Source organism: Siphateles boraxobius, unplaced genomic scaffold (assembly GCF_051911475.1).
Source record: "Siphateles boraxobius isolate OS27281-9 unplaced genomic scaffold, OSU_SipBor_1 207, whole genome shotgun sequence".
In the NCBI taxonomy this organism is placed as follows: domain Eukaryota; kingdom Metazoa; phylum Chordata; class Actinopteri; order Cypriniformes; family Leuciscidae; genus Siphateles; species Siphateles boraxobius.
The window spans coordinates 2,286,904-2,313,506 of NW_027508819.1; the positions used below are offsets into that span (position 1 = coordinate 2,286,904).

At 42.7% G+C, this 26,603-nt stretch overlaps 2 protein-coding genes and 1 non-coding gene across 15 annotated transcripts in view; 1 reads left to right on the forward strand and 2 right to left on the reverse strand.

Moving 5' to 3' along the window:
• Positions 1–698: 698 nt before the first annotated feature.
• Positions 699–1,928, forward strand: LOC143745591 (uncharacterized). The gene is made up of 3 exons (XM_077237709.1): positions 699–774; positions 1,108–1,434; positions 1,534–1,928. The coding sequence occupies exons 1-3, from the start codon at positions 699–701 to the stop codon at positions 1,926–1,928; spliced, it is 798 nt and encodes a 265-aa protein (XP_077093824.1).
• A 4,609-nt stretch (positions 1,929–6,537) lies between these two features.
• LOC143745619 (18S ribosomal RNA) lies at positions 6,538–6,753 on the reverse strand. Its single transcript, XR_013206041.1, has one exon. It is a non-coding gene; the product is annotated as an 18S ribosomal RNA (ribosomal RNA).
• A 12,880-nt stretch (positions 6,754–19,633) lies between these two features.
• limch1b (LIM and calponin homology domains 1b) overlaps positions 19,634–26,603 on the reverse strand; it is a 213,270-nt gene continuing 206,300 nt past the window's right edge. For 11 of the 13 annotated variants that reach the window (XR_013206034.1, XM_077237735.1, XM_077237738.1 and 8 more), the window contains 2 exons: positions 22,100–22,202; positions 19,634–21,280 (listed from right to left, as the gene is read on the reverse strand). Coding sequence is in view for 10 of the 13 variants with exons in the window: in XM_077237735.1 (XP_077093850.1) it covers positions 21,255–21,280; positions 22,100–22,202 (129 nt within the window). In the remaining 3 variants the exon portion in view is untranslated. The remainder of the gene's footprint in view (positions 21,281–22,099; positions 22,203–26,603) is intronic. The other 2 variants (XR_013206033.1, XR_013206035.1) reach the window with 1 other exon arrangement.

Consider the following 26,603-nt stretch of genomic DNA (forward strand, 5'->3'; position numbering starts at 1 on the left):
TATAACACATCCACACTGCATTCTAGAAGAAGGTGATGTACATCAAAGTGTGAGTCATTAAATGAGGATTATTTAGGTAGGAGGCATTATACAGGTGAGGTTACATTGATCGTTAGTTTGTTGTATACCAGGATACATACCATAATATATACCTAATAGTACACGAGACAGTAAACCATTTACACTGTTTCTTTCACAGTTTTATGCATGTTCATTTATAGATCAGTTAGTCTATGATTAATGCAGCAAAGTCTGTTTTAAAGAGGGTTTCTGTTTCATAGTCTCTCTCTTGAGTATGTGGCCACATTCCTCGGAGGTCGTAAAATCTCCTTGTCATGCCCTGTAACATGACACTGTTTCTGCCCTTGTGTTTGTTCATTTGGGCTGTGTGAGGAGTTTCATAAACCTTTGTATATAATGAATAATTAGTATGTGTCTGATTGGTCCATACCCTACAGTGTCTTTTAGTGTGGAAAATATCTCATGAAGCTTGCGATCTATCTATCTATCTGTCCATCCGTCTGTCTGAGTTTTAATAAAACTTTAAAAACATGATTTTTCATCTAAATGTAATGCTGGCAAACACTTCATGTCATTGAGTAGCAGGACTCAGGACTACACAGTTTAGGCTGATGATGTGAAGTTATGACCACAGGAACTGATGAGGTTTAAAATAAGAACTGAGTTAATAATAAACCATGGGAGACGGACAGAGACACAAAATGGCTGATAAGAGTTTGCTGGGGCTGATTGTTCTCTGCTCATTTCTCAAGGGTAAATGAATATACATGTGTCATACAGGATATTTCTAATGTGATTATGATCATTGTTTGTACTTTAGTCTGTCAGATTTGATCCTTGCAGACGTTCATGCTGTCATGTGGATGCCCTGATGTACAATCAAACATCTGATGAAATGTCTTTTATGTTAAGAAGATGATTTAATTTGGATTGGTGAATATAAGACCACTTTTCTTTGATATTTATGTGGTCAACAACTGGTTACTTGTAGATTTATATCATGTACTTTATAAATATGTAATTGTAAGCTGTGTTTAAGAGTGAAAAAGTATCTGATGTACAATCTGAACACACACATCTAATCTGTCTCAGGTATCAGTGGAGAGAGCACACATCTCTATGTGTTCAGCAGGGATGGTGAGAGCGTCCGTGTGCCCTGTAAAAGTGCTCGTAATGACTGCACATCAATTACATGGATGTATACCGGAGAAAGACGTTCAGTGACAGTTGAATTATTTGAAGAAGGGATGAAGAAGAATGATATAGAGAGACGTGAGAGACTGAGTCTGGGGTATTACTGTTCTCTGAACATCTATAACGCCACAACTGAAGATCGTGGACAATACACCTGCAGACAACAAACGAATACACAGATACTTACTGAAGACAATGTCCATCTGCATGTTCTTCATGGTCAGTGTTTATGTTCATTATATGATAAAAGAACATAATTCTCTCTTTAAACTCAGACGTTTACTGAAATAAATGTCTGTTGTGTGATTTCTGTTTCAGTCTCTCCATCATCCACACAGACTGAGATTAGACCCGGACACTCGTTCTCTCTCTCCTGTCGGTTGTATGTACATGATGGATATAGTGGTGTTAAACTCTTCAATAAAGAGGGAATTGAGCTGATCTGGAAGAATAAGACTGGTGTGAAACTGCAGTCAGACTCCAGATATCAGATCTCATTCTCTCCTGAACACTGTCACAGTTCTCTGACTACAACACTCCTCAGTGAAGACAACAACACCGAGTGGAGATGTGAGATTACTAACGGAGAAGACGTCCAGACCTCAGTCAGGTATACTGTCACATACTCGGGTGAGAAAACTAAATGTATGCCAATGTCTATATTCAGCTCAATGCTGGACATGCTGTATGTATATTCATCTATACGTCTGTAAATATAAATAATGCGGTTCTGAAGTGATCAGTTCATCAGTTCCCTTGACTATAATCATATTTATCTTGTGATCGTCTCAGGTTACGTATGTAACCCTGGTTCCCTGAGAGGGAACGAGACGCTGCGTTGAGACGCGGTGGGAACGCTCTGCGTGATTGCGTCGTGAAGCACGTGTATAATCAGTCCAATGGAAGAACGAGACGTCACCAGCGGTGACGTCATAGACCAGGAAGCTATAAAGCACACCAGAAATCAGACCGCGACAGCTTCTGAAAAGGCCTGAAGCAAGTCGATCAGGGCATGCAGGAAGTATGGCAGGAGAATGCAGCGTCTCGTTCCCTCTCAGGGAACCAGGGTTACATACGTAACCTGAGACGTTCCCTTTCAAAGGAACTCGAGCTGCATTGAGACGCGGTGGGAACCCCATGTCCACTACGCCATAATGAGAAATGCCCGTTCTGTGTGGAGTCCTTGCGCACACTAAGAAACAAGCAGCCTAGCCCCGGGAGTGGAGAGGTCTAGGTCGTAGAATCTGACAAATGTATGCGGTGAGGACCAGCCTGCCGCATTACAAACGTCCTGCAGGGAAACCCCTGAAATTAAAGCCTTAGAGGCAGCCATACTCCTAGTAGAATGGGCGCGGACAGCCATAGGTGAGAGCTGTCCGGCCGCTTCATAAGCAAGTGAGATAGCCTCAACTACCCACTTGCTCATTACCTGTCTAGATTCAGGGCAACCTTTCTTGGTTGAACCGAAGCAGACAAATAACTGCTCTGATCTACGCCACAGGGCAGCTCTGTGAACGTAGGCATCCAAAGCCCTAACGGGACATAACAGATTGAGACCTTCCTGATCTGGGGTAACGAAAGGTGGAGGGCAAAAAGCCTGCAGCACAATAGGGCCCGCCACATTAGTGGGGACCTTAGGAATGTAACCCGGCCTAGGGTGTAAAAATGCTTTCACCATACCAGGTGCAAATTCCAAACATGAAGGAGCCACCGACAGGGCTTGCCGATCTTCAATTCTCTTGATAGAAGAAATAGCGAGAAGAAATAGAGTTTTTAGTGTAAGGAACTTCTCTGAAACCTCTTCAATAGGCTCGAAGGGAGCCAGGGCCAGACCCTCAAGTACAATGGCCAAATCCCAAGCCGGTGCTCTAGAGTGCAATGCAGGCCTAAGCCTCAGCTCTCAGCCGAAGAAGCTCCTTGACCATGTTGACCCGAGAGCGCCGATCAGGCAGGAGCACGCAGAGCTGGTTGTAGTCCCAGGTCCTGTTGGTGCGGACCCACTCTCTGCCCGAAGCCTTGGCTTTCTGGACCTCGGCCGCTCTCTCCTCAGGCGTGCGTTTTTTCATACAGACTCTGGCCAGGTGAACAGGAAGGTTGTCCTGGGGTTTGTGGCACTGCAAGCAGTGCACAACAGACCTTAAAAACAAAATGACATGATATAGAATAAATTATTTAAACAATGATCTGAAAGAATGAGACATGATTAAAAAAAGAGATAAAAAACCTATTAAATATGCAGCAGAACAGGGCATTGTCCTATTACGATTTCAATGGAGCTCAACAGTAAATACACAAAAACACAAGTATTACCTCTTATCAGCTTCCATTTCAACAGTAGAAGATTATAGAAGATTCAAGAAGATGCTCGGCAATTCAGCAGCTCAGCAGAAATCGTTGAAGCAGAGTGAATACACAGCAGAATCCATCACAGATATACTTAAGTCTGTTTCAAACCAGCCAATTAGATCGCAGTATTAAACAAGATCTCACCATTGTGTGAATGGCCCATCAAATGGGCATTGGCTACAGGGAAGCTGAAACTTTCTCTCCTTATTTCTCAGAAATCTCAGAGGTTAGAAATTAGTTAGAAATGAGTAAATGTGACCAAATATTTGTAAACTGAACATAAAGAGCTTCATTTTGATAGGAAACACATTAAAAAAACCTTGAGATTTGAAAAGAAAAAGAGCAGCATTCCAGAAGAGGAAGATAATGGGAGCAATCACTGGCCTGTAATATAATCATATTTATATAATATAATATATTGATGTATTTCTGATCAAGTAAATGTGGGCTTGATGGTAAAAAGAGTCTTCTTTTAAGGTAAAAATAATAATGTTTACATGCTCAACAGGCCTGCATTATTTTTGTCTGCATTCAATGGCCTCTGCGGTCAATACAGGACTCTGCAAAGCTTAAAATGGACCATCACATTTATTGCCTGAGCTAGTGAACAGAAACTGGTTTGTTCTAATGGTTTTAGAATTGGCCGTTGTGTTCTAATGGATGTCATGCATGACTCAACAATCTTACACTTTGCAATTTAAAAATTATTTCAACCTCACGTCTGAGACAACACAACCCTAGCGTGTGTGTGTGTGTGTGTGACTGTGTGTGTTTGACTGTGTGTGTGTGTGTGTGTGTGTGTGTGTGTGTGTGTGTGTGTGTGTGTGTGTGTGTGTGTGTGTGTGTGTGTGTGTGTGTGTGACTGTGTGTGTGTGTGACTGTGTGTGTGTGTTTGACTGTGTGTGTGTGTGTGTGACTGTGTGCGTGTGTGACTGTGTGCGTGTGTGTGACTGTGTGTGTGTGTGTGTTTGTGACTGTGTGTGTGTGTGTGTGTTTGTGACTGTGTGTGTGTGTGTGTGTGTGTGTGTGTGTGTGTGTGTGTGTGTGTGACAGTGTGTGTGTGTGTGTGTGTGTGACTGTGTGTGTGTGTGTGTGTGTGTGACTGTGTGTGTGTGTGTGTGTGTGTTTGACAGTGTGTGTGTGTGTGTGTGTGTTTGACTGTGTGTTTGACAGTGTGTGTGTGTGTGTGTGTGTGTGTGTGTGTGTGTGTGTGTGTGTGTGTGTGTGTGTGTGTGTGACTGTGTGTGTGTGTGTGTGTGTGTGTGTGTGTGTGTGTGTGTTTGACTGTGTGTTTGACAGTGTGTGTGTGTGTGTGTGTGTGTGTGTGTGTGTGTGTGTGTGTGTGTGTGTGTGTGTGTGTGTGTGTGAGAGTGTGTGCACAATGCTCTCTATATAAACAACCATTTCAGTAAACTCTACAACATATCAACATTAAAAATGAGTTACAAAAACTATGAAAGGCACAAAGATGGTGCTAAGCTGTCTTCGAACCTCCGACTTTTGTTCTTGATTAATTAAAACAACATTCAGTGCAGCTATATTTCAAAGGCAGAATTGAAAGAGAAGTTGTCATGGTAATAGCACTTCACTTCACTAAATAAAATTGACTGAAAGACAATCATTTTAATAGGAGATTCAAAGTTGAATTCTGGTAATCTGCTCCCAAAAGTTCACCACACCATCAAAGCCATCAAATCACAGCAAAACAAGGGCAATTGGACAAGCTCTCAGTGATGGCAGGGACAAGATACGGACAAATAATTGTTATATTAGTAAAGTACTCATACCGGGCTTTATTTTAATGCAAAACACATGACAATAGCTCACGATTTGGCTGAATTAGAGATGTTTTGGTACGAACCACTGGACACGGCCGGATGCTAGATGCCTAAACCACACATCTTTGAGCTGTTCTCTTTCCCTCTCTGACCAAGACACAGCCTAATCAGTATTGATATTGCAAACTACAATACTAACCTTTTAATACGATGCAAAAAGCAGAAGGAACGCTTGAAATTTGAGTTAGTTATAGAGATTTTGCTTCTAACCCATTCGGGACAGGTAACATTATAAATAAATGCAGTTCTTTTTATTCTGTGTTCATTCGGTCAAATACACAGGACAGGTAACATTATACACTGATCAAGTAAATACAGGCTTGGTGATCATAAGAGTCTTCTTTCAATAAAAAAAATAATAAATGCAGCATTTGTGTTTAATAATAGTAATAATAGACTACATACATATATATATATATTTGTTTTCTTTGTTTCAGTGTAAAGATGATGAGTGATGACAGTGGCGTCACGTCGTCGGGAAGTGATGCGGTAAGTTTCTATATTAAATGCTTTTTCGTTTGGCCGAATCTTAATCTTTATTAACTTTGATTTATAACAAATTAAAGCTTGTGGTAATAATTCACATGTAATTTATTTTTTCAATGTTTTTTTTTTCTTCCCCAAGGCAACCACTGTGATGATAAGCCGCACTGTGGGTACATTTTAAAAACTTTAAACATTAAACAGTGCATCTGTTATAGACAGAGATTATTGTGTGATGTGCATTTGGACAGATGTTGTATTGTGTTATTTTGCAGGACAGCGAGCACACATCCTCCTCGGAGGAGATCGGAGGAGCAGGCAATATTCCTCCTCCTCCTCCTCCTCTTCCTCCTCTTCCTCCTCCTCCTCCTCCTCCCAACAGCCCCAATTTGCCCCGCCATCCGCCCCACCATCCGCCCCGCCATCCGCCCCGCCATCCGCCACACCATCCGCCACACCATCCGCCCCACCATCCGCCACACCATCCGCCACACCATCCGCCACACCATCCGCCCCACCATCCGCCCCGCCATCCGCCCCGCCATCCGCCACACCATCCGCCACACCATCCGCCCCACCATCCGCCCCACCATCCGCCACACCATCCGCCACACCATCCGCCACACCATCCGCCACACCATCCGCCCCACCATCCGCCACACCATCCACGGTTGGATGCCGACCGCTCGGGGCCGCGTAACTAGTTAGCATGCCGGAGTCTCGTTCGTTATCGGAATGAACCAGACAAATCGCTCCACCAACTAAGAACGGCCATGCACCACCATCCACAGAATCGAGAAAGAGCTATCAATCTGTCAATCCTTTCCGTGTCCGGGCCGGGTGAGCTTTCCCGTGTTGAGTCAAATTAAGCCGCAGGCTCCACTCCTGGTGGTGCCCTTCCGTCAATTCCTTTAAGTTTCAGCTTTGCAACCATACTCCCCCCGGAACCCAAAGACTCGTGGTTTCCCGCACGCTGCCCGGCGGGTCATGGGAATAACGCCGCCGGATCGCGGGTCGGCATCGTTTACGGTCGGAACTACGACGGTATCTGATCGTCTTCGAACCTCCGACTTTCGTTCTTGATTAATGAAAACATTCTTGGCAAATGCTTTCGCTCTCGTCCGTCTTGCGCCGGTCCAAGAATACGAATGCCCCCGGCCGTCGCTCTCAATCATGGTCCCGGGTTCCAGAAACCCACAAAATAGAACCGGAGTCCTATTCCATTATTCCTAGCTGCGGTATTCAGCGGCGACGGGCGGCCTGCTTTGAACACTCTAATTTTTTCAAAGTAAACGCTTCGGGCCCCGAGGACCGGACACCCAGTTAAGGGCATCCGGGGGGCGCCGTGAGGCAGGGGTCCGGGACAGGCGGTGGCTCGCCTTGCGGCGGACCGCCGGCCCGCTCCCGAGATCCAACTACGAGCTTTTTAATGTGTATGGTATTTGCTACATAAAGAAATAAAAAATACCTTAAGGGCATAATTCTCATTTTGTATATTCAGTGTGGGTACACTGATATACAAAATGTTGAAAAATGTGAAAATTTTTTGAAAAAATTAAAAAAGTGTATAAAAAAGGCCATGTGGACATCGTGTGAGGGTCACGGCGTGACATCAGGGTGTCAGAAGCATTCGGGGGCCGTTAATGGGTTGTTGCATGGGCCAGAGTGAAGTCTCCTGGTACCCACCGGTACACTGATATACAAAATGTTGAAAAATGTGAAATTTTTTTGAAAAAATAAAAAAAGTGTATAAAAAAGCCCATGGGGACATCGGGTGAGGGTCACAGCGTGGCATTAGGGTGTCAGAAGCATTCGGGGGCCGTTAATGGGTTGTTGCATGGGCCAGAGTGAAGTCTCCTGGTATCCACCGGTACACTGATATACAAAATGTTGAAAAATGTGCAAAATCTTTGAAAAAATGTGAAAAGTGTGTAAAAAAGCCCATGGGGACATCGTGTGAGGGTCACAGCGTGGCATTAGGGTGTCAGAAGCATTCGGAGGCCGTTAATGGGTTGTTGCATGGGCCAGAGTGAAGTCTCCTGGTATCCACCGGTACACTGATATACAAAATGTTGAAAAATGTGCAAAATCTTTGAAAAAATGTGAAAAGTGTGTAAAAAAGCCCATGGGGACATCGAGTGAGGGTCACAGCGTGGCATTAGGGTGTCAGAAGCATTCGGGGGCCGTTAATGGGTTGTTGCATGGGCCAGAGTGAAGTCTCCTGGTACCCACCGGTACACTGATATACAAAATGTTGAAAAATGTGCAAAATTTTTGAAGAAATGTAAAAAGTGTATAAAAAAGCCCATGGGGACATCGTGTGAGGGTCACAGCGTGACATCAGGGTGTCAGAATGTCGTGGAAATAATTCTATTCGAAAAGTTAGGAGGAAGGAGACGAGTCGAATCCTTTGAAAAGTCAAAGTATCAAACGTTTTGTTTCTTGCAAGAAAGGCAGTTCACACACAGACAGAGTCTGACATGAGAAGGGCGAAGGGCTGATCCCTTTCACCAGGTTATATACCCTAACACATCCTGAGTAGGCTGCATCTGTTTCAGAAGATTGCCTTGGTTACCTTAAAAGGAAACGTGTTTGTTCAAGATATCTTGTTGGACATAAATTTGTCTAGACAGAACAATGACATCTCCGTCAAGATTTCCTGTTGTTAGCTTCAAATTCACACCTCTTGCATATCTCTGGTTTTCACACCTTTTGCATATCTCTGGTTTGATCAAAAACTGCACACACATACATTTCACACTTGAAGCAAACAATAGGTCACTTGGAGTACACATAGTTCCTTTGCTACTTGGGTTTTTGTTACACATACATGTTGTCCCAGAAAGCTTATCTTAACTTATGCATTTCTAACAGCTTGGTTATATCATTAATAATGTCCGTTAGCTTATATGAACATCTTCCTTTAAATGCTTATGAGTACATAAATCCTCAATGTTAATAAAAGTTGCACACATCTAATGATAAAAGAACACATCTAAAAGTAGAAAACACATCTAAATGTAAAATTTCCATTACAAGAAGCATTCGGAGGCTGTTAATGGGTTGTTGCATGGGCCAGAGTGAAGTCTCCTGGTACCCACCGGTACACTGATATACAAAATGTTGAAAAATGTGCAAAATCTTTGAAAAAATGTGAAAAGTGTACAAAAAAAGCCCATGGGGACATCGAGTGAGGGTCACAGCGTGGCATTAGGGTGTCAGAACCATTCGGAGGCTGTTAATGGGTTGTTGCATGGGCCAGAGTGAAGTCTCCTGGTACCCACCGGTACACTGATATGCAAAATGTTGAAAAATGTGCAAAATCTTTGAAAAAATGTGAAAAGTGTGTAAAAAAGCCCATGGGGACATCGAGTGAGGGTCACAGCGTGGCATTAGGGTGTCAGAACCATTCGGGGGCCGTTAATGGGTTGTTGCATGGGCCAGAGTGAAGTCTCCTGGTACCCACCGGTACACTGATATGCAAAATGTTGAAAAATGTGCAAAATCTTTGAAAAAATGTGAAAAGTGTGTAAAAAAGCCCATGGGGACATCGAGTGAGGGTCACAGCGTGGCATTAGGGTGTCAGAAGCATTCGGGGGCCGTTAATGGGTTGTTGCATGGGCCAGAGTGAAGTCTCCTGGTACCCACCGGTACACTGATATACATAATGTTGAAAAATTTGCAAAATTTTTGATTTTTTTTTAAAAGTGTATAAAAAAGCCCATGGGGACATCGTGTGAGGGTCACAGCGTGACATCAGGGTGTCAGAAGCATTTAGGGGCCGTTATTGGGGCCAGAGTGAGGTCTCCTGGTACCCACTGGTACACTGAATTTTGAAATTTTGATTTTTTTTTTTAAAATTGTAAAAACATGAAAAGTGCATAAAAAAGCCCATGGGGCGACAGAGCAAGGGTAACAGCGTGACATCTGGGGGACAGTGTCATTCAGGGCCCCCCAAAACCCATCGTTAAAGGCAGTTGAACCGATCGGTCGAACAAATCGACCGATCGGTCCAAGAGTCAAGCTCCCAGGCTGAGTCTTTTACTGAGATTTATATTTATTTACACTTACTCTTCTTTTTCTTTGTCTCATGCGCACAATGATCCTGCTGTCCTCCATCTTGTCTTTGTTCTCATCTTGGGCCATCCTGTAACCCTTCTAACAGTTTAGTGAGGGGGGAGAATGTGTTTATTTATAACTAACTAATCTATACAGTTAAATAGTTGTAGCCTTGGGACATTCTCTTGTGACTTACCTTTAACAACAGCAGGATCTACGTCCAGTACAGCCATGGAGACGCCATTATAAAGATAGGTTGTGACCTCGAGGTTGTGGGGGGAGGATATACTGTGGAGCAGTAATTAAAGAAGGTTGATTAAAAATATAATTTAGAAGAAAGGACTGTTATGAAACAATAGTTTTAAAGATATACCTTGTCTGTGGGTCATATTTGTGTATGTTGTTTTCCCCATTGTGCAATCTCCTTACAGCTTTCTGTATCCGACATAGTATGAGGGCTCAATTCAAATACATTAATAAATAAAGCACACAAAGTTAAGCGGACACCGCCAAATGTCTGTGACGGTCAGAAAATAACTTACCGCAACAGAATTATTCCCAGCTCTCTTTAATTTCTTTGAAGCAGGCTTCTCTTTTGCCTCTTTGAGCTCATTCATGTCAGCCTCCATCTTATCCAACCTCTTGTCCATCGTCTCCAGCTTTTCAAATATCCTCTTCAAACTTGCATTTACCATATACACCAGTCTGTTTTCGTTCGGACTCGGAGTTTGAAAAGCTACATTGTCCCGACGTAAAGGAGTAACATCTCTACCCTGCTCTCCGTAAAACTCCAGCGATCTTTTGCAAGCCATCTTGAAGAGCAGAGGACACCCAGATACAAACTGCTTTTCAGGGTCTACAGTCTTTGTTGTAGATTGACACAATGTAAAGCACTTATCAGCCCACCTTTCCTGAATACTAATGAGGGGGGCAGGGGAATAGGGGCAATCTTGAGCTGCCAGTCCCAAAACAAATTAGCATTTACAAAGCAAGCCATCAACTAACAGCATGTGGTCAGACAAGTTCCTGTTTTCGGGCCTTTGCGGGCATTTACAGGTACGCGTAACAAAGTTCCAAAGATACCTGCCAAACAGCACATTTAGCGGGCGTATTCATTGTCCGAATTCTCCCGTATACACCCCTTTTGACGCAGTGAAACCCATATTACACCTAGAAAAGTGGTCCTCTGAGCTGGGAGGATCACACTCTTCTTGGCGTTGAGTGGCAACCCCAACATCTTTAAATGAGACAGAACGACATCTCGATGCCGAACTGCCATATGCTCAAATTGAGCTAGGATCAACCAATCGTCGATATAATATAATATGCGAATGCCCTGGAGTCTCAAAGGAGCCAGAGCTGCATCCACGCATTTTTCTTAACAAAACACTAACGATACCAATTCCTCGGAACTGGAAATCGCAGCAGACTGGATCTGCAGGTGAAAGCTGCCTGTCCCAACCCACGCAGTCATATCCGTTTGCGAACCCCAAATTGCGAGTCACCGCCGTGTCTAGGCAACAGCGGGACCCGCGCGGGGAGTGCGAACCGAACCAGCCTCCTCAAAGAACGATCGGCGAGAGCGGAGCGTCTTCATAGATAGACTTATACAATGCTCACAATCAGCCCCCTCCAGGACTGACTGGGCATGCTCCACTCCCAAACAAGCAAAACAAAGCTGATGTGTGTCCCCACCCGTAATATAACGAGGGCAGGGAACAACACACCGTCTATAATCTTGCTTGCTCGCCATAATAATGATAGATATATTGGGCTTGACAGACAACAATAAATAGACAAGGACAGATATACAGAGAGCGCTTGCTGAAGGTGCAGAAGCTGTCGAGGTCTGATTTCAGGGCTGCTTTGTAGTTTCCTGGTCTATGACGTCACCTATGTCGTAGTGGGCTTCCATTGGACTGATTTTACACGTGCTTCACGACGTAATCACGCAGAGCGTTCCCATCGCGTCTCAAACGCAGCTCGAGTTCCCTTGAAAGGGAACTGGAAAATCCCAGCTTATCCCTTATCTTGCTTTTGTGCAATACCCCTCTGCTGTCCCTGGGCAGGTAAACAAATAAAATAACATACAATATTACATATACACCACATAAAACATCACAATACATATGTCCAGGAATGCAAGATTTACAAAATCAGTATATAAAAACAAAGAATTTACAACACAGTCATTAGTGGTTGCAGATTTGTTCTGATAGTAGCCAGTACTTAAGCTTGGTTTTAAAAACTGTGAAGCTATCTGTTTATGGGTAAGGAATTCCATATCCCCACTACTCTAACCAAAAAAGCGTTTTTACCAAAAACTATTTTTCTATACTGCGGTACCAAATCTCTCCTAGCAGATGCTCTAGTCCTACCGGCACATCCGTTATGGGCCAGGCATCCCTTAAGAGTTTTGTACATCAGGCATTCATCAGTGTAAAATACCAAATTATTAAAACTTTAAACATGAAACTTTATCATCATAATACATGGAGGATAGTCCCTTGGATTTTTTATTAAAGTTTGGATGCATGTCCATAGTTCTGAAATCTTCTCTGTCAGGCTGACTATTTCCCTGCAATTAACACATGTGAAACCCTCATCGCTGACAGAGAAGTCTATACTAAACATGTGGCAGGCAGTGCAAGTGACAATAACAGGAGAAGATGACATGACTAACCGTGTTTGTTGACTGATCCAACTCACCACAGTTGTTTGGTTGACTCATAAAAAAGTAAGCACGGATGGCAGGTTAACAGGCTAGCGAAATGCTAACATGCTAGCAATAGTGATTTAGATTAAAAGCTAGCAATGTCAGATTAATGTTATAGGCAAAATTAGACTATACCAGATATATGAGGAGAAGTAAGTTATATTTAGCAATATAAACAACAGGAAATAATAGTAAATTGAGATTCAAAACAAAGCTATACGGAGCTACAAACAAGAACCACTCAGCAGTGAGGCAAGGGACCTTCTGTCACAGGTGACAAAGAAGCTGTGGGTTTCCTGAAGTCTGGTCTCTCAACCAAGGTTGTCGAGATCATTTTAAACTATAAAGCTGTCTCCACGAGGAAACTTTATGCCTTACGCCCGGTTCACCCACACTTTCACTCTGCACGAGGATGTGGCAAAGCTCTCCAGGAGCGGACCTCATGTAGCAGTGCAGTGAACGTTATCGCACCGAGTCTATTTTTGCTGTGCTACATGTGCTGAATTAAAGTGACATGGATTGACACGTTCTTATTTATATATAGCACAATATAATAATTTAATATATCTCTGTACCACTGCTCACGGAGCAGATGAGAATTCGGACTGATCCTGGGGAGAGATCTGTGTACCTGCTGCACGGGCTCTGCAGCCGGAGTTAGTGTACAGAGTTCTCTAAGCTAGTCACATCCAAAGCAGTATCTAAAGCCCTCACACTCTTACTATCCTCCATTAAAGTTTGGATGCGTGTCTCTGGTTCTGAAATCTTCTCCGTCAGCCTGACTGTCTCCCTGCATTTATCACATGTAAATCCTATATTGCTGACAGAGAAGGCTATGCTATACATGTGACATGAAGTGCAAGTGACAATAACAGGAGAAGACATTACTCACCGTGTTTGTTGACTGATCCTATACTTACCACAGTTATTTGATGGATTCGTAAAAGGCACGAGAGCAAAAATAAATAAACATAGATGGCAGGCACGGATGACACGAGCGCGCGCGCGAGAAAAAATAAAAAATCATAAAGACGACAGGCAAGGATGGCTAGCATGTTATGCTCGTGATAACGATTTAGATAGAAGCTAGCGATGTCAGATTAATGTGTGGTGATGAGTAAGATATAATTAGCAATATAAACAACACAGAATGATATAAAATTAATATTCAAAACAGAAAGCAATACGGAGCTTACAGACGCAAACCACTCAGCAGCGAGTCAGACAGGAGCAATCCCAGTATGGATTGTTTCAAAGCAGCTTTACAATGATAATTAGGGTTGCCAACCGTTCCGTATAATACGAAATCGTCCCGTATTTAAGGCATATCCTATGCTCTAAATTGAGAATTAACCATTTCTTTGAGGCAAATCTTTGTTTGATTTGCAAACATAGCCGTTCGCAGAAGGTTTTAAGACCCAGTAGAATCTTCTACCGGCTGTCGCTCCCACTTCACAGCCATCGCTAAACGGCAAATCCATTCTTTCACTGTCCGCGTTTTAATTATGGCTATTAGTTTTGGCCACTGCAAACAACGAGATTTTTGTTAATTAGTCCAACATTCAGCAACACAAAAGAACATGCAATCTACCTGAGGGAAGACGTTATCAAAAAAAAAAAATCACCATTGTAAGTTGGGCCTAATGTTAAATAGAGAATAACATTTTCCATTAAAGTAACTTACCGAGGGCTACTTGGTTGGACCTGGTTATTGAAACACAAAATAACCAATAAAATCTCAAGCACCAAAAGCAGTCCATATCTAAGTTCTCTTTATCTGGAAAGTATGCACTTTTCATTTATTTGCAACAACATTTAGGCCTAGTTCAAAATCTGAATTTTTTGCTGTAATTTTAAAGACGTTCAGTTATTTTGCTTTTAATTTTATGCCATCTATGTATCTTCCTGAAAATTTTTTTTTTATGTTTATCGTTTTGAATAGAGGTTGATGATACAGTAATATCCGTTGGTGAAGCTATATATTGAAAATGGGTAAAATTCAACAATTTGAACATGGAGCCACATTAGGCCTATATCTATGGGATTGAACCATAGAGGGCCTTTAAAATGAAGATTACAAAAGAAAAGTTTATCAAGAATGAAAATAAAAAGGATATTTAGATACTTTCAGAGAAAAATACTATTTATGGCACTCAGTAATGTTAAATTTTGTTGATAGAAAAAAAAACAAGATACATTTAGTTTCAACACTAGTTTCAACATTATTTGTCCTTCAGAAAATGTGCGACCATTGAAAAAGCGTACCAATTTACTCATAGAGCCACATTAACATCCCAAAATATTAGGAGTTAAAATTAACCATATTTGGCGTTGAAAATTAAGAAACCAAAAGAAAAGTTTAAGAATCTAAAAGGATATTAAGATATCTTTAAGTTGCAGGCATGCAAAAAACAAAAGTAGTGCTTTTTGCCATTTTTAAAATGTCACTGGCATATAATTAAACAAAGATGGCTAAAGTAATCCGATTTAACTAATAGACTTAACCATCTCTGTGTAAAAGTAAAATAATGATGCTGTTCTAAAGTCATTTTAACCCCCCAGTAATCTGACTCCAAATCCCAGGTGAAAATTGTAATTTTGACCCATTTTACAAAACAGTAAATTACTCAGTGAATATACATCCACCACATGAAATATTGTGGATTTCTTTGTTATTTATGTTTGTCTTTCTTCAGATTTTTTTTTTTAACAAAACCAAAACTTTGAGCTGGGAAAGTTTCTGAAATTTGGTTGATTTTGACACGAAATTACCCAAATGTGTTTGTCTGAGAACCTTTTATACATCTTTTGTACAACTGCAGATGCTGAAATGACATGCACGTTGTGGAACAGTAGCCTTCAAATATTTTGAGAGTCCAGAAGTTGGCAACCCTAATGATAATAGAAATGACCATAAAAGATTGTTTAGGCTTCAGCTCTAAGATAAAGTTATTGTCCAGCTAAAGTTAGTTTTGATTTATTCACTTCCGTTGCGAAGATCATTAGTTATTAACCCTGGGGCCGCTAACACGACACCGTAGTAACAGAAAAACCCTTAACCTGCTCCGGCCGCCCATCCGCATAAAACAGTGCCTGGTGTCTCGAGGACACACTCCCTGAAATAGGTTTGAAGGTGCAAATGATTATATGTTTATATTATCTTTGTAATGATTATATGTATCTCTGCGCAAACCTCAAAAACGTTCAGTAGACGTGTTCAGTCGACAACAAATTTAACAAAATAATTCTTACATTTTCCAGTAATTCCCAGCATTTCTTTTTCCAGATACATAATTGCATGCTACTACAGTATAATTTTTGATAATTCATAAAAATATAAATGGGTTCTAAAAATATAATAATATAAAAGCTCAAACTTTCAAAATTAAAAAAATATATAAACAATCTATTGCTAAGTAACCACAGTACTAGTTCATTCCATACTGAGAATATGAGATGCATACTTTTGACACAAAAATAATGTTGGAAATGTCTTCATCACACAGTCATAATTTAACATAACAGATCTATAACAAGAACCATGAGAACCAACAACCCTATTTAACCAATAATGCCGTGCAGTAAGTCGTGAATTACTGCCCAACAGTCTGGACAGTCAGAGATGACCACTGTTTGAGAAATAGTGGTTAAATTAAGGAAGTTTTGGGCATAACAGATTTCTCAACAGAAAAAAAGAGGACCTGCTAGTAGAAATAATATTGTAAATACTAGTCATTTACAAATGTTTAGTACATATGAATTTAACGTCTCGGTTAAGTAAGGTAACCCTCGTTCCCTAAAGGAGGGAACGGATATGTATGCCGTGACAGACAAATAGGAATCTCGCTAGAGAGGCCAATCTACTTCAAGTGAAACTAAACGAGTCAATGTACATTGGCATACAGTCATTTGCATCAGCTGTTCAGCCTAGCCTCGTAGCGCGGTATTTAATGAGCAGCAGGTGCAATTGGACTTCAGTTTTTTGCTGAGGAGTCGAGCCGATGAGCTGACTGACCCGGTGGGTCGCAGCAGATGACGTCTCCGTTCCCTCCTTCAGGGAACAAGGGTTACCTTACATAACCGAGACGTTCCCTATCAGTCGGTCACTCTCGACATTCGTCATGACCGACGAATAGGAATCCCTACCAAAGCGCCACAACTGCTGACCCCATCCAGCACCCTGTGCGAGCCTCTTGCCCTTTCTTCCCTGGAAGGACGATAGAAGGAGTGTATCTGTGTGTATCTGTCACCGTTGTTCCGTGATAACCCATACAGTGTGATTATTGGATAACACTGGGAAAGCGTGCCCTTTCTGTTAGGAAGGAGAACGCTGTGGAACCCACATTCTTCTCTGAAGGAGTTATGTGGAGATATACTTATGGACTAACCCGAAGGTTGTACTGGATATGAAATACTGGGTGACTTAGCCCAAGGGAAAGACACGGGCTTCCGTTTAGGAGCAGCCGTGGAAGAATACACATATGGGATCCCCGCAGGGTCACAAATATGGGACCCAGCTTAGACCCGGTTCTCAAGGATTCAAAGGATAAAGGGCTGGCGCCGGACGCTCCGACCAAGTCCGAGCCGAGGGTGTTGGAGGACTCGGCAGGTTTTTATTCTGGAGTAATAAGGGTGCACAGTAGTGTGCAGGAAGCCGACAGAGCCAGGCTTCTCAGTGCTTCTACCCGTTTAGGGTGAGAACACGGGAGGAGACTGGTTCTATGCGTAGGCTATAATATCTTGCGAACGTGTTAGATGTCGCCCAGCCCGCAGCTCTACAGATATCTGTTAGCGAGGAGCCACATGCCAGTGCCTAGGAGGATGCAACACCTCTCGTGGAGTGAGTATGCAACCTGAGCGGGCAGGGCACGCCTTGTGCTTGGTAAGCTAAGACAATGGCATCCACTATCCAGTGGGCCATCCTCTGCTTGGAGACAGCATTTCCCTTCTGCTGGCCTCCGTAAGAGACAAAAGAGCTGGTCTGAGGTTCTGAGACTTTGAGTTCTGTCTGTGAACAGACGCAGAGAGCGAACGGGACAGAGCAAAGTCAGGGCTGGGTCTGCTTCCTCCAGGGGCAGCGCTTGCAGGTTCACCACCTGGTCCCTGAAGGGAGTGGTAGGAACCACGGACACATGGCCGGGGTCTCAGTAAAACATGGTTGTCACCCGGCCTGAACTCTAGGCACGATTCGTCGACCAAAAATGCCTGTAGGTCCCCTACCCTCTTGATAGAGGCCAGTGCAACCAGCAGCAAAGTCTTCATGGAGAGAAGCTTTAAGTCTACTGATTGCAGAAGCTCAAAGGGAGCATCCTGGAGTGCTCGAAGCACCAGGGAAAGGTCCCAAGAGGAGGGGGGTCGAGGAGGATTTAATCGTCTCGCCCCCCTAAGAAACCTGATAACCAGGTCGTGCTTTCCTACTGTTTTGCCATCTATTTGGTCGTGATAAGCTGAAATAGTGGCAGCATGTACTTTAAGGATGGAGGGAGACAGCCTTTGCTCCAAACCTTGCTGCAAGAAGGAAAGCAAAGACCCTATCGAACATCTTCGGGGGTCCTCTCGGCGAGAAGAACGCCTCTCGACAAACAGGATCCACTTCAAGGCGTACGAACATCTCATTGACAGCACCTGCGCAGAAGTAATGGTGTTAAATACCTCTGGGGGTAAGTCACCTAGAACCTCCGCGTCCCGTCCATGGACCAGACATGGAGTTTCCAGAGGTCCGGATGCGGGTGCCATAGTGTGCCCTGTCTCTGAGTCAGAAGGTCCTTCTTTAGAGGAATGGGCCAGGGAGGGACTGTCACGAGGAGCATGAGTTCTGGGAACCAGGTCCGGGTGGGCCAATAGGGAGTGTGGTGGACATTTTAAACTGAATATTAAACTAACCATGTTTCTAACATCTAACCTTATCTAACATACTAACACTTTGAAACACCATGTACTAAAACGTTCTGTTCTGTGTTTTTGAATGTTGTTGTCCTACGTTGCCCTATGTTTTCATACCCCTGTTGTGTGTATAAATAACAAATATAGGAAATGAATCTAGACAGATGTCTAAACTTGAAACCTTGTTATTAGTACAAAACAAAAATCAACAAAAACAGAATTTGCTCCTACCTAGTAACAGGAGAGTTTGCATATGAAGAACCAATCAAATTGTGGGGAAATGATGTAATGTATCATGTAATTTTGCCATAACCCTATTCTATAAAAACTGTTGTATTCGTGTTTATGGGTGGGATTCTCACTGGAATTTGTCTGAGATCCTCCGGCCTAGCTTAAAGCTTCTTCTTGGGATAGATGCTCTGAGAACTGCTCGAGTACTCTCCCGGCCGTGATTAAAGCATTTGAAGGACCTTTGCTGAAGTCTGTTTGTCGATTATTCCTGCGCAGGAAGCAAGTTAGATGGGGAACAAGTTATTTAGAACTGAACAGCTGATGCAGATGATTGCACGCCAATGTGCATTGGCTCGTTTAGTTTCACTCGAAGTAGATGATAGGGAACAGTAATTACTTGAAACTTTTTTTAAGAAAAAAAATTGGTGCCATTTGGGAACTTTGACATAAAACATACAGTTATTTAATACATTTTTACAAGCTATGAGAGTTTGCAGGTGACTATATGTAAATGTATGAAGTGCTCAATATGAGTAGGTGGTAAAATGAGAACATTTACTGCAAACTTCACTTGAATTGCTCTGATGGTAGGAAAAGCCTTTTTCACAGAAAGTATATACAGCTTGATTACATTAGATGCATAAACAATTTTTTTTATATAATTACATTAAAATAACAACTTGAATACTGCCACGAGCCCAATCTTCAAATCAAGCACTTCAGTCAGTTTGATCCTGTTTTCTTTTGCACTTCTCGGTGCAATTGCATTATATTGATACATTAAACATATTATTTTAACCATTACAACAATCTGATTCAAAACATTTCATGCTCTAGAAAAGAAGAAATATAGACTAGATTACATTTTTTCAACATTTTATTTATAAACATACAGTATATTGTAAAGCCGTTGCATTTGAACATCAGATTAATCTATTTTTGGATGGTATAGATTTGGGATTTGAATAACACAATAAATATACCTTAGATGTAATGTATATTTTCCAAGGTAACTATTTCCCTCCTAAACAACATATAACTTGCCTGTAAAACACCTCTACCCTTTATAAACCTAAAGTTATGATGAAATAAACATAAAATACATGTCCAGACCCGAAGCACAGAAACGCTGGCTAAGTAAATCATGACAGAAGATTAAACAGCCAACGTGCTCAAACTTTTCCACAATCATAAAAGCCTTCATTTTACCCTTCTGTTCGGGTACACATTATGAATATGCTAACATTGGTAGGCATAAAACTACGGAGCCACTAAAGGGACATATATATTTAAATGCTTTCCCCAATCTCATATTCTCTCATCCCTGTGTCCCTTTAGGGGCTCCGTATAAAACACAAGTTACATTAGCCAGTGAGTGTTGTGATGAGCAGCTCATGAACATTTTATATTTGTATTGCTTTGCCATGTGTTCAATTCAATCATCTTCAAAATTAAAATAAGATAGTTATTTTATATACATATTTATGTGAGTTTTTCCGAAACCAGGTTTAGGTCTCTTTTATAGCCAAAACACATTTTGGAAATGGAAAAAAATATTCAGAAAAGTATTGTAGTTTTGGCCATACATTTAAATTTTGCATAATACTATTGCTAGGGAAAAAGTGTACAATGTGCTGTGAAAAGGGCAAAACTGAGATATTTAGGCAAACACTCCATAATTTCAAAGAGCAAGGTGCAACTTGATCAATAAGATCATAAATGAGCAAAAATATATTCATTTTTCATATGAGCGTACAAACAGTCTTTGCATCAAACACTTTCTCGTAAGGCACAACTTCCCAAAGCATCGATGTATGAATATGTCTTAACCAGCAGTCAGTTCACATGCATTTGCATTTTTATCAGCTCAAATGTACTTTTTATGTATAAAAATACATACTTTCCTCCATATAGTTCATAGAATGATTACAGTGACTGTGTTCCCATGATTACAGGCTTTCTTTTATCACGAGGCACTATGAATGCTAACATGTTATGTTTTGAAAATAAAGACAATAAAACTTGCAGACAGGAATTCTCGTGACAGATTTTGGTGTAATAATTATTGAAAAGCCATCACTCTGAACGCTCAGCTGTAGTTGAAGAGCAAATCAAGCCAGATTTAATAGAATACTCAGATGTAAGAAAGAGTTTAAAACTAGACACGTTTGCAGTGTGAGGATGAATGCATTCAGACAGATTTAAAGCACAGTGGAGTCACTGCAGTATTTCAGCTGCGTTCCTCATTAGTGTTAATGATCTATAGGTGACTCCAGTCGTCACGTGTCATCGAGAGAACACACTTTCAGCTCAAACACTGCAGTTCAGCCAGAAGCGTAGGGTTCACTGCAGCCGTGCTGGAAAACAGACACAACTTCAAGACGTTGAAGTGGTTTGATTTTAAATGTGCTTGTATTCACATTCGTGAAGATTGTGGGCGAGAGAATTATGGGTAGATTTCTTTGCTCCTACAATCAATGAGTTCATAGAGTGGTGGGCTGACCAGCAGCTAAAACACAAGGAGACAATGAGACATTAACAATGATCTGAACTCTGAACTCAATACATCATGCATTTATTATCATGTATTTGAGGATATGTCATAACTCATCCTCATCTGCTACACTGAAGGAATGTCAGGATGGATAGAGAGAAAGAGTGAAGCGAGACTGTAGACGCATTTCCAGTACAGAAATTTGCGTAAAACTTTTGCGATATTTTCTAAATGTTGATAAAAAACGATTGCAAAATGACGGCTTTTAAATTAACCGATGTTATACGACTAAAACTTTTTTTTTCCTCTTGCAATAAGTTTTTCCAAAATCCTGGCAACAGGTTTACTAATATCCCAGCCACCGCACTACATTATTATTAATGTAAGGTGACGTGTGTGTGTTATTCCAGCATTAACTCTTCTACTGTGAGCGGCTCGTATGAGTGTTTATGGGTGTTTCTCACTCACTTCTGCTTCAAGCTCTTGATTCTGGCATTACTTTGAGGTTTAGAATCCAGTATTCCTGTAAGTCTTCTGTCTTTTATGAGTTTAATAAAGAACTCTGTCTCGTCTTCTGTCTAACAATACTGCGCCATCTTTAAAGAATGATCGACTGTTACGTACGTCAGGTGACCTATAAATGCGAAAAAACTGTTTCCAGTGCAGTTTTAATATTCCTTTATCGAATTGCCTGAAAAACCACCTCATACGCGCATAACAACTTTTTTGCAATATATGGGAGTTTTTTGCGAAATTGACGTGTTTACATTGGGCGTATTTTCAATTTGAATTTCAATGTGTGCAATTTGACATGTAATGTAAACTGAAACTCACAGCGGGAGCGTATGTAGCACTGATGGCAGTTCAGCAGACCGTTCCTGATCCGCACGTCTGTTCCTGTGCTGGTGTCGCCCAGCTGGCCCTTACAGATCCCACACTGACAGAGAGAGAGAGAGAGAGAGAGAGAGAGAGAGAGAGAGAGACGAACACACACACACACACACACTGCTAAGAAAACATTCTCTTCAACCTGCTCCATCCAGTAATCTGTTATTTTCAACCTTCACATGTCATCACTTCCTTCATAGAAGAATAGATTGAATGTGATTTCTGAAGGATCATGTGACACTGAAGACTGGAGTAATGATGGAGTAAATTCAGCTTTGATCACAGGAATAAATTACACTTTACTTTATATTCACATAGAAAACAGATGATTTACACTGGAATAATGGTAACACTTTACAATAAGGTTGATTAGTTAACATTAGTTAACTACCTTAGTTAACATGAACTAAGAATGAACATTACTTCTTCAGCATTTATTAATCTTAGTTAATAATAATTTCAACATTTACTAATACATTATTAAAATCAAAGGTTGTATTAATTAACATTAATGCACTGTGAACTAACATGAAGAAACAATGAACAGCTGTATTTTTATTAACTAACATTAGCAAAGATTAATAAATACTGCAACTAATGTATTGATCATTATAGTTCATGTTAGTTATTACATTAATTAATGTTAACTAATGAACCTTACTGTAAAGTGTTACAGGAATAATATTTCAGTGTTTTTACTGTATTTTCGATCAAATGAAAGCAGTTTTGATGAGATTAAGGAACTTTCAAATGATGTGAGCACTATTGTACGTTCTTATACTAAATAAAGCAGAGAACAACAAGCTGTATTACACAACACTGATTCCTCTTTCTATTTTAATAGTGTTGTTTAAGCCACCACTGGCCGACAGTATCACACATAACTCATACAGATGATCATAACTGTAGAACTAGATGGAAAGCCTAACATCTAAAATGAGCCAGAAATCCTGATGGTCCACCTGGGAAATCTTCAATTAATGATATTTCCCTTTCAAGGGAACTCGAGCTGCGTCAAACGCTGTGGGAACGCCCCTGCGTTGTGCGTCATGAAGCACGTATGGAATCAGCCCAATGGAGAGATGGAACGTCATAGGCGGGTGACATCATCGACCAGGAAACTATAAAGCACCCCACAAACACAAGCGCAACAGCTTTCTGTGCCTTCAGTCACGCTATATGTGAATCTGTCCATGTGTGAATATTGTCTGTCTTTACATACTCTGCACCACACAAACAATTTATATATATATCGCAGATGGATCTCTCAGCGGGGTTAGAGACGGGCTCTGCCTCATCTCTCCCTTCACCTGTGAGATCCAGTGCCTCAGTCCCGTGTTCGGAAGCACGCGCTGCGGTTTCTTCCGCTCGGGCTGAGGCACCAGTTATAAATGAGGGAGATGTGGAGGATTCGCCACCTTACACTCCCGAAAGTGATGAGCTAGTGGAGGTATTAACAAGAGCTGTAGAAAAACTCAGCATTGTATGGCCAGTGACTAGACAGGAGTCTGTTTCTAAATCAAAATTAGATGAGAGATTTTTGCCGTCACGAGTGCAACCTCCACGCCGGTGCTTGCCGTTTTTTCCCGATCTCCACACTGAGGTGTCGAAATCGTGGAAAAAACTGGTGTCATATAGAGTGTTTAGTCCCCAGACTTCAACATATTCTAATATTGTGGGGGCAAAATCATATGGTTATTCGGCTATGCCTCGCGTGGAAGAGACGCTTGCGAGTTTTCTCTCCCTCGAGGCTGTGTCATCTGTTAAGGCACCGGCATTACCCACCAAGCCTCTTAGAAATATTTCGGTTTTTGTGTGTAAAGCGTATTCGGCGGCGGGTCAGGCTGCGTAATGTCTGCATACTATGTCTATTATGCAGGCATACCAGGCTGACCTGCTGAGGGACGTGAGTGAGAGTGAGGAGGTCAGTGCTGACGTGGTTCGCGAACTGCGTCAGGCTGCTGATTTATCCCTGCGCGCAACCAGAGAGTCGGCCAAGCTAGTGGGTCGATCTATGGCAGCTCTGGTGGCCGCAGAAAGACATCTGTGGTTAAATCAGACAAATATAAAAGAAAAAGAAAAGCTTTCCTTTTAGACACTCCTCTCTCCCCCCTGGGTTTATTTGGCGATGCTGTAAATTCTGTCATCGATAAATTCCAGGAGAAGGAAAAGCAAACAACAGCTTTTAAGAAATTTCTCCCTTTAAAAATTCATTTCCCTGGGGCTGCTGGGCGGGAGCAGCCCCGGCCGTCTGCGAGCTCATCATATAGGGCGCTGAAGCAGAGTGTCGCGTCTCGTGCTCCCCCTGCTGGACAGTGGGCTCAGCCGCGGCACTCTCAGCCGAAATCTCCCAGTAATAGAACTGATCTGAGGACAGTTATATTAGCTAAGAAGGCTTCGGCTAAGAAGAAGTCCTGGCGCCACGGCGCGCAGGACACTGAGGGTGGTCCCCACCGAGGCGGAAAGGTGTTCACCTCTTTCTACGGTGCCCATTCTTCCTCGGTGTCCTCAGGGGCCCGTTCTACCAACCCCGCCTTCATGCCGGGGCGCAGACGGTCCCATCGAGCGATTTCCAGAGGGACGCTCGCTCCCTCTGAGGAGGGTTTCAGAGCGGTTAGACCAGTTGTTCCCTGCCGGTGTGCCGTTACAGGGCGCTGCGTTTGCTGCTCGAGTTACACCAGAGGCCAGTCTCGAGAGACTGGTACCCTTAGTAGAATTTCTGGCAGAGTGGAAAAGCCTTCCAAAAATATCTCATTGGGTCCTGCAGACAATAGAAAGGGATTATGCTATCCAATTCAGGTGTCGTCCACCAAGATTCAGAGGGGTTCTGCCTACAGTGGTGGGCCCCGAGCAGGCTCTGGTTATGGAACAAGAGGTGAAAGCACTCCTTCAAAAGGAGGCTATAGAACGGGTTCCTCCTCCCAGTGTGGAGTCAGGCTATTACAGCCGATATTTCATCGTTCCAAAATAGGATGGGGGGTTGCGTCCAATTTTAGACCTGCGCCTATTGAATCGCTCGGTAGGGAAGCCAAAATTCAAGATGCTCACAATCAAGCAGATCGTGTCACAAATCAGATCCGAGGACTGGTCTGTCACGATAGATCTAAGGGACGCGTACTTCCACATTTCCATCCTTCCATAACACAGGAAGTTCCTGAGGTTCGCCTTCGGGGGTGAGGTGTACCAGCACAGGGTTCTTCCGTTTGGCCTAGCTTTATCTCCCCGCACTTTCACGAAATGCATGGATGCAGCACTAGTGCCCCTGAGGCTTCAGGGTGTTCGTGTCCACAATTACATCAACGATTGGTTGATTTTAGCTCAGACAGAGCAGATGGCGGTTCGACATTGAGATGTCGTTCTCGTTCATAACAGGAAGTTGGGGTTGAGGCTGAACGCAAAGAAAAGTGTATTATCTTCTCAGAAGACCACTTTTCTGGTTGTCGTTTGGGTTTCGGTTTCGATGCAGGCGCGACTCGCTCCGACCCGCATCGTTTCGATTCTCTCAGCTGTGAAACAAGTAAAGCTAGGCCAGCTACGTACTGTAAAACAGTTTTAGAGACTGTCGGGTCTGATGGCAGCAGCGTCCGACGTTATACCTTGCGGCCTGTTGTACATGAGATCGCTACAGTGGTGGCTCAGGACCAAGGGATTCTCCCCGAGGGGAAATCCGCTCCGCACGGTCAAAGTCACGCGGCGCTGCCTTTGTGCTCTGGTCATGTGGAAAGAAACTTTGTTCCTATTCAAAGGGTCTGTGTTTGGGGCTCTTTGTCGTCGCGTAACGCTAACGACGGATGCTTCCCTCACAGGGTGCGGGGCGGTCACGAGTGGTCGTCCAGCCCAAGGGCTGTCGCAGGACCATCATCTATCACGGCTTATAAATTGTCTAGAGATGTTGGCGGTGTTCCAGGCTCTGAAACACTTCCTAGCAGACCTGAGAGGTCATCATGTGTTATTTCAGTGAGACAACACGTCGGTGGTCTCTTATATAAATCATCAGGGGGGCCTGCGGTTTCGCCGGCTTTACAAGTTGGCCCGTCAGATCCTCCTGTGGTCCCAAGGGAGGTTACTCTTTCTGAGAGCAATGTATCTTCCTGGGTATTTGAATGTGGTAGCAGACTCCCTGTCGAGACAGGGGCCGAGGCCGGGGGATTGGAGACTCCATCCCGAGGTGGTGGAGCTCCTTTGGTTGAGTTTCGGTCGCGCCGAGGTGGACCTATTCGCTTCCAAGGAGACCACGCATTGTTATCTGTGGTTTTCCATCAGCCATCCAGCCCCTCTGGGGTTGGACGCTATGGTGCAGCCGTGGCCGAGGTCACGTCTGTTCGCCTTTCCCCCTATTGCTCAGCTACCTGGAGTTCTGGAGGAGGGTTCGCCAGGACGGGGTCAGCCTACTATTAGTAGCCCCGTTCTGCCTGGCCCGAGTATGGTTTGCGGACCTGATTTCTCTCCT